General features: G+C 41.1%; 1 protein-coding gene across 2 annotated transcripts; it reads right to left on the reverse strand.

The window, feature by feature from the left end:
- Nucleotides 1-4,710: 4,710 nt before the first annotated feature.
- Nucleotides 4,711-11,756, reverse strand: LOC141438051 (immunoglobulin-binding protein 1 family member C-like). 2 transcript variants are annotated; one of them, XM_074101702.1, is made up of 7 exons: nucleotides 11,478-11,756; nucleotides 10,336-10,544; nucleotides 8,991-9,105; nucleotides 7,679-7,901; nucleotides 6,687-6,840; nucleotides 6,137-6,221; nucleotides 4,711-5,461 (listed from the first exon to the last, which is right to left on the reverse strand). In XM_074101702.1, the coding sequence occupies exons 1-7, from the start codon at nucleotides 11,610-11,612 to the stop codon at nucleotides 5,351-5,353; spliced, it is 1,032 nt and encodes a 343-aa protein (XP_073957803.1). In that variant the 5' UTR covers nucleotides 11,613-11,756; the 3' UTR covers nucleotides 4,711-5,350. The 2 variants fall into 2 exon arrangements, with proteins under 2 accessions (XP_073957803.1, XP_073957804.1); XM_074101703.1 differs by lacking the exon at nucleotides 11,478-11,756 and adding an exon at nucleotides 11,323-11,384.
- Nucleotides 11,757-12,957: the final 1,201 nt, after the last annotated feature.

The following is a 12,957-nucleotide window of genomic DNA, read 5'->3' on the forward strand; positions in this document are numbered from 1 at the left end:
TTTGTTTCTATCATGACAAGAAGTCATATTGTATTAAAATTAGAAAAAGATAAATATAATAAGCGTAATATTATTACAGTAAGGTTTATTTTGTACTGATGGTTATTATTTACATAACTTTTTACGGTAAAATCGAAAAAGCTTTGCAAGTTGATAACAGAACAGAACCGCATATCACGATCGCGTGTCATCGTCAATACCCGAAGTATGCTTCTAAAATCCGAAGGTTTTTTTAAGAGCTCACGGACTGTACTAGATTTGTCTCTAGCTCCTTCTTCTGAACAGGAGTTCATGACACAGAACGAACCTAAACGTGCAAATATACATTTAATTACCTACCTATTTTAATTTATTATAATAAGACGCTGCTGTCCATCTTCTGCTATTATCTCTCAGCCGGTTTCTACGCCCACGGGAGGAGAGGGGGCGACGGCGTTAAGGTGTTGCACAGCAAAGCCTTGGGGGAGCATGTCCAACAGTGGACATCATACAGAAAAAAAACTTAAAAAATGGGTCATTTAGTATGGGAACGTTCTCCCATGGACATAGTAAGCACTCGCCGCGTATCGTACGCAGTCGTAGCTGAGTAGAGAGCGAGGCTTCCGCGATCCTCTTACGGCAAGTGGCGCGCGCGCCGGAAGCGGCCGACGTGCGCGCGCGCAGGCGTCGCAGCGATCAGCTTTTGTTTTACGAGCTGAAACCACAGAGCCAGTAATGAGAGGAATAGAGATGGAGTACCTACTGTGCAAGTAATTGATTGAATTAGGCTGTTTTGGGCGATAAAAAATATGAAATAAAATGGACTGTAGCTAAATTTTAAATCAAAAACGAAAGCAAAGGGAATCTAAGTTTCTCGAAAACAATTAGTTATTCCGTTTATACAAATAGAAAGAGGGCGCGAAAAGTGCTTATACGCATACCTGGTTTCCTCAGGGTGTGTAATGCTCTGTGAGGCCTCAATCAAGACCGGCACATCAGCTACTTACGAGTATACGAGCTCGGTTTACCACTGTTTTCGCCTCCGCAGCCTAACTTAATCTGCCACACCTTCTCACAACACGAAATAATGCATATGCACTTATTTTAATGTATTAAAAAATAGAAAGAGTTTCTTTACTCTAGTTTGTACAAATATTAGATCCGCCTGTTACGGGGTCGATACGAAAAGTGAAAAGTTCAATATGGCACGCGCCGGAACACGGGTTGCCATATAAAAAACGGAAGTTGGAAATAAAATTTATAAAATGTTGCCATTACAAAAAAGCAACGTGAAAGTTGAACAAGGCTTTACTTTGCGGAAGTGCATATCAATGAACTGAAAGAATTTCTTTGCTCACCCGCGACCTTATGATAGCTACGTTTATGCAAGAAATGTGTGTTCATGCAGTGGATACTGCATGAACACACCGGTGTGCAAACTCCACACTGTAAGAACACACAAATAACACAAACCTATCTATCACCATCACCACACTACACTGACACGTTTCGAACTCAACCAGAGCTCATCTTCAGAGCAACACCATGCTACCGATGTCAGACTGTGCAAGGACAGCCCAAAGCGTCAGTATCATATGCAAGCATTTTTAGCCTCCGACGCAAAAAGAGGAGTGTTATCAGTTTGAATGCTCTCAAACGAATAGGCCGATTTCGATGCAGTTTGTTTATGTGAAGCGAGCTTCCTTGCAATGTGGTTCTCCGCTATGTTTGAATTTTGCAATGACAATGTCTGTAGTTTTTCAAGTTTTCTAAGTTGGTTAGATTATTTAGTTTTAGGGAATATTCAATTTAGTAATGGACTTTTTATGGTCATTCGTGTCAAAGTAAAGAAAGAAAACATTTTTATTCCTGACGTCATGGAAAAAAAACAAAAAGAAAATCAGCAAACTACCGGTCTGCGAACGTTGCTGATCTTCCTTTGAGGCCATCAGGTCAGCATACATTAACTAGTAGATTGTACAACGAGAGCATAAAACAGGCCATTTTACCCGAGGAAATGAAATAGCAACAGTGGAAACAATGATTCACTTTCTATGTACCTTTTATTTTTTATGCATTATTATAATTATTCCATTATTTTAATTTTGCTGATTTATTATGATTGATTTGATTGATTTTTAGTTTATATAAATTAAAAAATATATAGAAACTTTTTGTTTGTGGCTGTGACCTGATTACCTTGGTCTCGAGTTGGTATTAGAGGAAGATTTTATTTTATGCACTAGAGCATAAAAAGTCATTTTATGTCGCCTAGATACAGCATAAACACGAACTTTACGAGCATGAGAAGTGAAAAAATTAAATGCTTGTCTTCCCGATTATGGCGTAGCTTCCACAAAGGAAGCTTCGCACTACAACTGTTGATTGATACGATTGCACAAACATGCCTAGATAATTAATTTATATTATTATGTTCTTACTTCCGTGTAGTTCCTTATTATCGTTCAACGCCGCATCCATTCTTTCGGCGCGCAAGGCCGCCCGAGCGACAGTACTCTGCTAATCGCTGCTCATTACCATATCCAGTGCCTCAAAGCAGGCATCAATCAGTTTTCCTTCTTCCTAGTTCTTTGTCGACAAGCAATGACGGTAGAGGGTAGGGGTGGATTTTGTACCTATATCTGACGTAGACGACGACGTATAATATATATAAATATGCTTAAATTGAGTAAGTAGTTGACGTTTTTTAGGGTTCCATAGTCAACTAGGAACCCTTATATCTGTCCGTCGGCGGCTAAGCTCAGAGACCGTTAGTACTAGAAAGCTGTAATTTGGTATGAATATATATATCAGTCACGCAGACAAAGCAGTAAAATAAAAAATACAAATAAAAAATTTTTTTAGGAATCCTCCCATTGACGTAAAGTGGGGGCTTTTTTCTCGACTAGCCTTAAATTATAGTGTAGGGTGTTGTTAGATAGGTCTTTTAAAACCATTGGGGAGGGGGGGGGTTTCCGGGATGATTTTTCTATTCAGGGCTCTGTTTGCGAAATATTCAACTTTAAAGTGCAATTTTTCATTAAAAAGTTGGAAAACCCCCGACTTTGTCACTTCAAAGTTCAATATCTCAAAAACGGCTAAACTGATTTTGATGAAACATGTCTAAGAACCATCGCTAGAAAACCTGATTTCAAATAAAAAAAAACGCATTCAAATCGGTCCACCCGTTTAAGAGCTACGGTGCCACAGACAGACACACATAGCGGTCTAACTTATAACACCCCTCTTTTTGCGTGGGGGGTTAAAAAGAGGAGCATAAAAAAAAACTTGTGAGCAGGCTCGAGCCATTTTTTTTTAAATGTTTTTGAAGGCCAATATAAGTTCATGCTACGTGGAAAGAGGTGGTGAGGGCCCGATTCTTTCTCTTTGCACGCACCGGGGCCCTTGTCCATCCAGGTACGCCTCTGATTCCACTCCTCATCTGTCCGATGATAATGAACGAGCGCAAACGCTTTGTGTGAATTTTAAGGATACCTACTAAGTAACAACGAATATGTATTTACCATTACAGTGTTGCTTGGTTGTTTAACGTTAGTAATGTCCGGTTCACATTATTCCAGTAAAATCCTGGCAGTAGCGATACATTCATCATCATCATCATGTCAGCCGAAAGACGTCCACTGCTGGACATAGGCCTCCCCAAGGCTCTCCACTCAGACCGGTCTCTTGTGCTTTCCGCATCCACCGCGATCCCGCGATCTTAACCAAGTCGTCGCTCCATCTTGTAGCCCGAAGAATTGCGAAACTAAAGTGGCAGTGGGCGGGGCACATTGCTCGCAGGACTGATGGCCGATGGGGTCAGAAGGTTCTCGAATGGCGTCCGCGGACCGGGAGACGAGATGTCGGTAGGCCTCCAACAAGATGGAGCGATACATTGCGGGGTCACAATTCAAACGAGTTACATAAGATCGCTCGAGCACCGCAGTGTCATGTCACCCGACCGCGGTGCTCGACTTTCGGCGTCCACTCGTTGTCGACAGATGGTCCACGGGTGGACGCCGCGTTGACGAGTGGACCTCGCGTGGTCCACGAATTTCCTAGTAGTCACTATGGCGGCGAGCAGCGGGCTGTCACTGAGTGGTCCACTCGCCGTCCGCGCGTGGCAACCTCGCGAGTGAGGCGATCCGGTGACGCTACGGAGTTGATGTAGTGAGTGCAAACCCATACAAATCCATATGAAGAATTCTAACCGCTCGAGGCGAGCGGTGATGTTCGGATGCCGGGTGGCTGTAATGAGCTGTGACCTTAACTGGAATAATGTGAACCGGGAATGACGCGACTCTTAGCGCCATCTAGTGAGAAAATGTAGAAACTCCAACATCTTGCACCGCGCCATCGAAGTTCGCATAAATACAACTTCAAACGCTCTTCCTTCGGACTTCGGACCCAGGCATAAGATCTGCCCTGAGAGAGATCTCTATTGTGGCCTACTCTACGGTTAGCCTGATACAGTTACCATACGTCTTAATTAGGGTTTTTTCACAGAAACGAAATACCGCTAGATGGCGTTAGTAACGCAAGGTCCGTTTGACGGTTGCTTGCGATTAGCTCATCGTCAAACGTACCTCACGATATTAACGCCATCTAGCGATATTCCGCCTCTGTGAAAACCCTCATTTTTAGTTGCTTTCAAATAAATAGTCAGTCAATAAGCATTATTACTAAAAGGAAATCAGATACTACCAAAAAAAACAAGTTTCTTTGTAAACTAAATCATTTAATACAATGGTTGTTGGTATTAAGTAACAAACAATACTAGTACTCCGCGGAAACATTCACCAGCTGAGAACCTGCGGCCTTACCTTCTAACCTAACGTACTCGGAATCACGTTCGTTTCCACCATTTCTTTCTGTCACGCGGTATGATGCGTGGAAACAACGCTTGTCTAAGCTTGTCGCGCATGTAAAATATTTACAAAAACTGTTGTTATGTCCGAGTTTTAGGTTTCAAACTCCAGGGTTTTCATTACACTTGAAAATCGTGAAAATCTGGGCAAACACGTATACAAGCGTCCCCGGCGGCGAATACGATAAACTCGTGTTGCATGAAAATTTTGTCTAACAATCACACAATCGTTTTCACCAGCTCTTTCCGTCGTGACGGTGCAGGATGAGGTTAGAAAGTGATGGGGAATGCCAGCCCGAACGTCAGAGCGTTAAGCCGAGTTTAGACTTGCAAGTTGCATTACATTGCGGCGCTCGATTGACCACTACAAACTCGTTGACTTTACGGCCTCGCAATGTAATGCAACTTGCACGATTTTTCTTGCAAGTCTAAACTCGGCTTTAGACAATACGAGCACAGTTCTCGCAAGTCCTAGGTCCGAGAGCATGTTCGGTACGACGGCGGTTAGCTGCGATTGTAGCGGTTGCCCCACCCCCTCCGGTGGTCGTCTTTGTATTCGTCCATGTTCCGTTGGCGAGCCAACTCTTCGGGGTCGTCTTCTTCTTCGAGAAGATCCTAGAACAAAAAACTTTCTCGCAAGAATGCCAGGCTAGGATAGGGTTGCCAACCGCCCTGTAATATGTAGTATGTACTATATTTTGACTGTGTACCGAATACTATGTACGCAAAACAACATAGATTGGTCGTTTTTACAATGCTACTTTTAATTTTTATTTCATAATGAGCATCTCTACTCTAGGCGCATCGTTTTTCTTCAAAGTACTATATTATCTTTCAGTGTAATTTATTTTAGGAAAGCGTCGAATTAAAGAAGCAAGAATGCGGTCAGGGGCGGATTTCCTGATAGGCCATGTAGACCCGAGTCTAGGGTGGCAAAACTTGGTGATATTTTTTTTTTTATTCGACTGGATATGGACTATTTTTTTTTGTTACATCCTTTGCGAACTCCCACGCCATTTACGAACAACACACCTGCACTACAATAACCTGCATTAATATCTTCCACTGCGGAGCGTACAAAAATATCATGTCCTTCCGGCCCTAGAAATAGAGAAATAGAGTCGTATCAGATATTTATGCAGGCTTTGCTGTCTCAGATATTGGTGCGGGGTGATTACTCCGCGTTTGCACATTCGGCGGGGCTGGTTCAAACTGAGGGAGGTCTAAGGCGGCCAGGGTCTATACCCTGCACCCCTGATTCATCCACCCCTGAATGCAGTCGAAGTATACCTTCCTAGCCTTCTCTGCGTCGTCGTCTTCGCTCTCAGTGCTTTGTATCGTCGTGTGTGCAATGTTGGTGCCTGACGCGGGGAACCTGCGGAAAAGAACTGGTTGAAATAATGTAGCACCGACGAGGGAACACTCCAGTAGGATTCCAACTATCATCAGACCTGGGTAGGGAGGTAGGGTGTACTCACGTGCCGTCCCGGACGTGATTATAGTAGAACTCCTCAACGGTCAGTCATTCCTCACGCCTTTTTCGGAAACCCAACTTTCATCATCATCATGGATAATACGCACGTACAGTCAAGGGCAAAGATATCGACACGGCCAAAGTTGCAAAAATATGTATAGGTACACGACTTTATGCAACTTAACATTAAGGCCGTGTATACATATTTTTGCAACTTTGGCCGTGTCGATATCTTTGCCCTTGACTGTACAGTACGTGTTTGCGGATGAACTCGTAATCGAGGCGCGGCGCGTCGGACTTTGGCTGGCTTTACTTCTGAGGACTCACAACTAAGACCTGGATAGGGTGTTCGGTATAGGGACTCACGTGCCGTCCCGGACGCGCTTGTCATAGAACTCCTCGACGGTCATAGCGGGCAGCGAGGGGTAGCCTGCCCCGAACACGGCCTTCTGCAGCGCGTCGCGCGTGATGATAACCGGCCGGAGGGGCGGCGCGCGCGGCGCCTTGCTCGGCTTTGGTTCTGAGTCAAATCAAATGGTTTACTTTAGACATGGTGACAGTGCTCCCATCAGATAATTGTAATTCCATTGATTCTTCTGCCAAATTCAGTGTTGGTCAATCAACTATTTAGTGTACGTTATTCTGTCTCGTAACTTAGGAGATATCTGTGATACACTTTGTTAGAAAAATGTTTGCAATTTATATGCATGCTTAGGAGAAAGGTTGCCTGCAAGAGATCGCTCTTAAGCGATAGAGCCGCCTATTGCTTGCCATGTAATTTTATATGTGTACCTGGTTTTCTGTATTGGTGTACAATAAAGAGTCATTGTATGATATTGTATTGTATCAGCATCAGCCATGAAGGAATAACCTCAAAACTGTCACTACTCCTAACTTTTAGTGTATTCGTATCCCCTAAAATAATACTTTTAATAAGTAACACAGGGGATGTTACCTATCATGGCAACAAGATAAATTCGTACTCGATTATTCAATTTGTTCGACCATACTCTAAAAGTTGATTCACCCATTTAATAGTTTGAGCGGATGTTAATTGAATGAATTCTCTTTCACTTTCATTATAACGACAACGTATTAGAGTTACAAAAAAGAAGTCAATTTATCTGTCATCATCATATCAGCCTCAATAGATCTCCAGTTATTTCGATTTTCAAGCGGCCTGCATCCACCGTGAACACGCGGCTGTAACCATTCCTTTGGGGGGCGTCCTATGCTGCGCTTGCCGATCCAAGTTCTCCATTCGAGGACTTTTCGGCCTCAACGGCCCTGTTCTCTGTGCTATACGGCCTATCCAAAAACTGCCAAAACCTGTACCCTTAAACCCTAGCTATCCTCACCTCCCCTATGTTTCTCCATGTACTCCAGCAGTGGTTTCTCCTGCTCTATGCTGCTCAGCTCGTCCAGCGCTTGGTTGACGTAATTGAGCAGCAGCGTCGTGAAGTACTCGCGCTTGGTCTCGTCGTCGGCGCTAGAGGTCATCGCTTTGGAGAGAGTACTTAGTTTCTCTTTTAGCTCCTTCATTTCCTTGTAGCGTTTTATTTTCGCTTCACGGCTATGTACCTGGAAAGAAACAGATAGGATGACATTTCAACTGCATAGAGATTACCAAATTGCAGTTTTATATTGCTATTGGCTCTGTGCACGACATCAGCGCCACCTAGCGTCCGCAACTTTGTTGGCTGTGAGGCTCTGACGTTTTGAAATTTCATCGCGACATTGTGACAAAAATCAAACCTATCACATATTAATTTATAATACAAAAATTACTGTGTTACCGTGATTTGGGTGGACAAAAGATTGTGAATTAATTTTTGATCATTAAAAGGTAAGTAAAATTAATTCAAAAAGATTGTTTTATTTTAGGTATGTCAGGGTTTGTTTACTTCCTCTTTAGTTGTACTTTTACTATAAAACGAAAAAATTAAAGCTATCTTAATGGTTTCTTTAAATAATAGTAAAATTATATAATTCATATTAAATATAATGACCCGGATAACTCACGCCTTAAATCGAGTTTAGCTCGACATGTTTCGGGCTAATCCGTAGACATAGACATAGACATAACTTTATTTCGACATCGAACTTAAAATAATACATAATTTACAGAAAATAAAAACATTTGATGATGTCGAAAAGGAATACAGCCCTTGGTCTTCGGAGCAACGCGACTCAGCGGCTGCTGCAACACGTGCACTCCAACGTGTGCCAAGGCGTGAGTTATCCGGTCATTATATTTAATATGAGTGAGTCTCACGGTAGTTTCATGTTCAAATTATATAATTGTTCTTATATCGCTAGTAACAAGGCTATTTTGACTATGTCAGTCCCATGGGGAGGGAGCCTCAGATACATGTTACACTTTCGCCTGTCGAAACCTAGTCTCTAGATGCAGAGGCCTGCTTAATAAACTAGCAAATCAGCATTGCTTCTTCTGAAAGCAGTAAACTCAGAATCACATTTACACCTTCGTTCAACAAACCCATACCATCCAAATACCTGTCTTTGATGGCTTTATTCTGATTACATTCCAGTAGAAAATGAAGGTCTTCAGTCTTATTACGACCTACACACCAGGCTGATTGTACAACTTTCATTATTGAGTAAACTTAAAATTTTTGTAAATTTAGTAAACTTTTGCATCTATATTACCATATTAGAGATTTTGGCCTGTTCAGTGACTACTCGCTCAATGTTGGGGCCGTCTGTGGGCTGGGGCACCTCCACATCTGTTACCCCATAATCCTTGCACCTTTGCAGGAAATCCCTGAAATTGTAATAATTATGCTTTATTAAAAGTGTTCGCAACATTATAGCTAGTATTGTTTAAAAAAGAGAACATAGTTGAAAAATAGTTGGATAATTTTATTGTCGTAGTAAATCATCATCATCATCATCGGCCTATCTTAGTCCACTGCTGGACATAAGCCTCTCCAGTTGCACGCCACTGAGCACAATCCTCGGCCAGTCTCATCCAGTTCTTGCCAGCTAACCTGCGAAGATCATCGCTCCACCTAGTCTGAGGGCGTCCTACGCCACACATGCCGATTCGCGGTCTCCACTCAAGAACTCGTTTGCCCCAGCGGTTATGTCGATGACTTTAGTTCTGTGTCGGATCTCTTCGTTTCGAATTCGATCCTTCAGAGAAACTCCGAGCATAGCCCTTTCCATAGCTTGCTGAGCGACTTTAAATTTGTGGACCAGCCCAACCGTGAGAGACCACGTCTCGGCACCATATGTCATGACAGGTAGGACACACGGATTGAAGACTTTCGTCTTCAGGTTCTGTGGAATTGGCGATGTAAAGACTCGACGAAGTTTCCCATATGCTGCCCAACCCAGCTGTATTCTTCTATTGGCCTCTCGAATAATGGTTTTTTTTTCTATATATCTAATATTTTCAGTGCATTCCTTTTATAGTCCGTTTACTATCCACTTATTTAGGGGAAAATTACCTCTTTACACCTATAGATTTAAGTGCTACGTATTTGTAAAGTGATACTTCACCATTATTAGGAAGATTATCACCATCACTCAAATTTCTATACATTTTTACACAAAAATATTAATCGAAGTTTAATAAAAGTCTTATCCATCTTATGCTTTCGTCACCGTATTGCATCCATCGATCGTCCACCCTTTAATTATAGAGTTAAAGAGCTATTTCACTTGGCTAGAGACTGGAAACTGTTGACCGAGCTGACAGCAGACCTCCAGTAATGGAGAGCTATAAGAAGAAAAGTGATTAATAAGCTAAAATTCTCTATGCTATGGTAATTTCGATAATACTTTCTTAGTTAATTAGCGCACACTGCTGGGAAAAACCACTGCTGAGTTGCCACTGCGAAGATATAACATGGGAATGGCCCTAACAAGATGGACTGACAATCTAGCGAGGAACACAGGAACCAGTTGGATGAGGGCAGTGCCAGTCCCAACGTTGTAGAACTCTTTCTGGAGGCTTTGGATGTCTTTCGAAAGATATGTTAAAACATACCTAAAATATATCTCAGCAATATGTACAATGTCTTTCCTTGGCTGTCTACAGAGCTTCAAGCTGAGTGTGCCGAGCAGAGCCGGCAGCAGTAGGTACTGCAGAGTCTCTGTTGGTAACTCCTCCATGCTCTCGTTGGCACTGAACATGCCTGACATGGACACGAGGTTTGTTGCCTTCTCAAACTTGGAGATTGCCGATTTAACACTTATCTGAAATAAAAAAAAAAGGTATATACGTTTTTTACTATGTCCCCTGTACGACAAAATAATCCCACATCACTCAAAAAGTATAAAAGTCCCAATATTGCCAAAAAAAATATCTGGCAACACTCTGCACTGGCTCAAAACAACATACCAAAAATTCAGCTTTACATGTTTTACATTTTTAATGCCTAGAGTATTCAATATTCAAACATAAAAAGGGTCTTCTTTTTATGAAATTACTAGCTTTTGCTCGCGGCTACATGGAATTCGGTTATCGCGCGCTATTCCCTTGGAAACTGTGAATTTTTCCAGGGTAAAAATTAGCCTATGTCACTCTCTGGCCCATAAACTATCTCTATGCCAAAAATCACGTCTATTTGTCGCTCCGTTTCGACGTGAAAGACAGACAAACATACAAAGTCAAAGTCAAAGATTTATTTGTTCAAAAAGCAGGTTACATGGTTAACAGGTGTTATGCCAACATTTGAAAGTTCACACTTTTTGCCGCTTACACGGCGTACAAATATATTATAACAAGAGATTTTCATCTACATGTAGCTAATTTATGCTGTTTTTTTTTTTACACACGTATTTATAATATTAGTATGGATTTTACTTTATATTACTTCTTTTTTATTTTATTATGATAGGTAACTAATTTACTTTTCTTATTTTTATAATTTGTCAGTTACTCACTAGTTACATTGTGGGGAAATTCAATTAGCGTAGTTGTAATAATTGTCGCTGTCATGCCGGTTGCAAGAAATAGGTAACTGAGAATAACCTGGACAGATAAGATGGACACCAGATTCACACCAGAAACTTTTAATAGCATATAAAATACATTTATAATATCCTGGTTCCATTTAACTGCGCAATTAAACTGTCCAAATGAAAAATGTTAGTATTATTATGATTTTGAGTTAAAATATCGCTTACCTGCACGGCATCGCTGTTGGTAGCTTCATTCCCACTTTCGATCTTTTCAAACAATTTCATAGCTTGATCGAATATGCTTTGCAATGGCTCTTCGTCCGTAGATTGGCCTGCATCAGTCATTTCATTACGCGACATTTTACTAATCAGATACTTCAAGAATCTAAATTATGAGAAATTATTTTTGAGCAACTCCTGCATCAATTCAATTTGTTTTTTTTTTGTCTTATATATTCAATCTTATTCAATGTACTCTGTGCTTGTGTTTATCGCCTCGCCTGACAGTGAACTGACTGGACTGACATTGACTTGACACTTAACTGTCCGCTTGCGTCAAGTTGACGTGCAACCACATTGTTTGAGACACATTATATCACGACATATTTGTCCATTTCGTTACTAACATTATCATTAGCAGAAAAAATATCGCGCGAAACTCGAAATTGTGTGCGCGCATTATAATTAAATATTAAACTAGCATTTTCTGCATTTCATTTCCTGTAGTAAAAATATTACTTGTAGTAAGTAGATTCAATCAGCTGCAGAAATGGCTAATCTGGCGCGGTATCTTGCATTTTATTTCGATAAATTGAATACTCGTATGTTAACCCTCAGTTATTTGTCTAAGTGATAACCAAATAGTAGCATTTAAAAAGTTCAATCAAAAAGTCATTAAAAGGCACAGTGCTTGACTTTTGCTATATTATCCGTGGCTTAAGTAAGCTAGATGATAAGATAAATTCTAGATAACGTTACAATTTCATAAACTAAGTACAGCTGCTACATATGTCATGAAACTGAACTGTGCGCTGCGGTAAGTTAAAGTTTAGAAGTTAGTTCACTGCGTATTTTTTTCGATAATCGCTTTATCGAATTAACGCCTAAGCTAATTACTATAGCAACGTCGGCAGAAAGTGGATGAGATCTACGCAGTGTTTTTCAACTTGTAGGTCGCGTCGCGACCCATGGGCATAAGTTCTGCTTTTTAGAGTTTGACTAGGTCTAGCTTACCTGTTTAAGTTTATAATAAAAAGCCGTAAACAATAATAGCCGTAAACGATTCTTGTATGGAACCCCCCTTTTTGCTTTCCATTCTATCTACGCACTGATTAAACATAGAGAAACTCGGGAGCATAATAAAGAGTTACTAATTTAACTATACCCAATAGTTTCTTCACGGGTCTAGTTTTTAAAATGGAATTATCAATATTATCATCGCGGTCCGGTCCTCCGTTGTCGAATTATCGTTCGTTCAGGCGACCAGATGGCCTAGTGGTTAGAGAACCTGACTACGAAGCTTGAGGTCCCGGGTTCGATTCCCGTGTCGGGGCATATATTTGTATGAAAAAATAAGAATGTTTGTTCTCGGGTCTTGGGTGTTTAATATGTATTTAATTTAAGTATGTATCTATCTATATAATTATATTTATCCGTTGCTTAGTACCCATAACACAAGGTTTGCTAAGCTTACTTTGGGAATTGT

Source organism: Choristoneura fumiferana, chromosome 18, assembly GCF_025370935.1.
Source record: "Choristoneura fumiferana chromosome 18, NRCan_CFum_1, whole genome shotgun sequence".
NCBI classification, from domain to species: Eukaryota; Metazoa; Arthropoda; class Insecta; order Lepidoptera; family Tortricidae; genus Choristoneura; species Choristoneura fumiferana.

What these genes read in the sequence shown, in the direction of transcription:
- LOC141438051 (XM_074101702.1), bottom strand. Translation starts at nt 11,612, where the DNA reads ATGTCGCGTAATGAAATGACTGATGCAGGCCAATCTACGGACGAAGAG. An exon ending in ATTGCTGAGATATATTTTAG is followed by an intron (nt 9,106 to 10,335) that starts GTATGTTTTAAC and finishes TTACAATTTCAG; the next exon opens with GGATTTCCTGCAAAGGTGCA. An exon ending in CATGGAGAAACATAGGGGAG is followed by an intron (nt 6,841 to 7,678) that starts GTGAGGATAGCT and finishes GATTTGACTCAG; the next exon opens with AACCAAAGCCGAGCAAGGCG.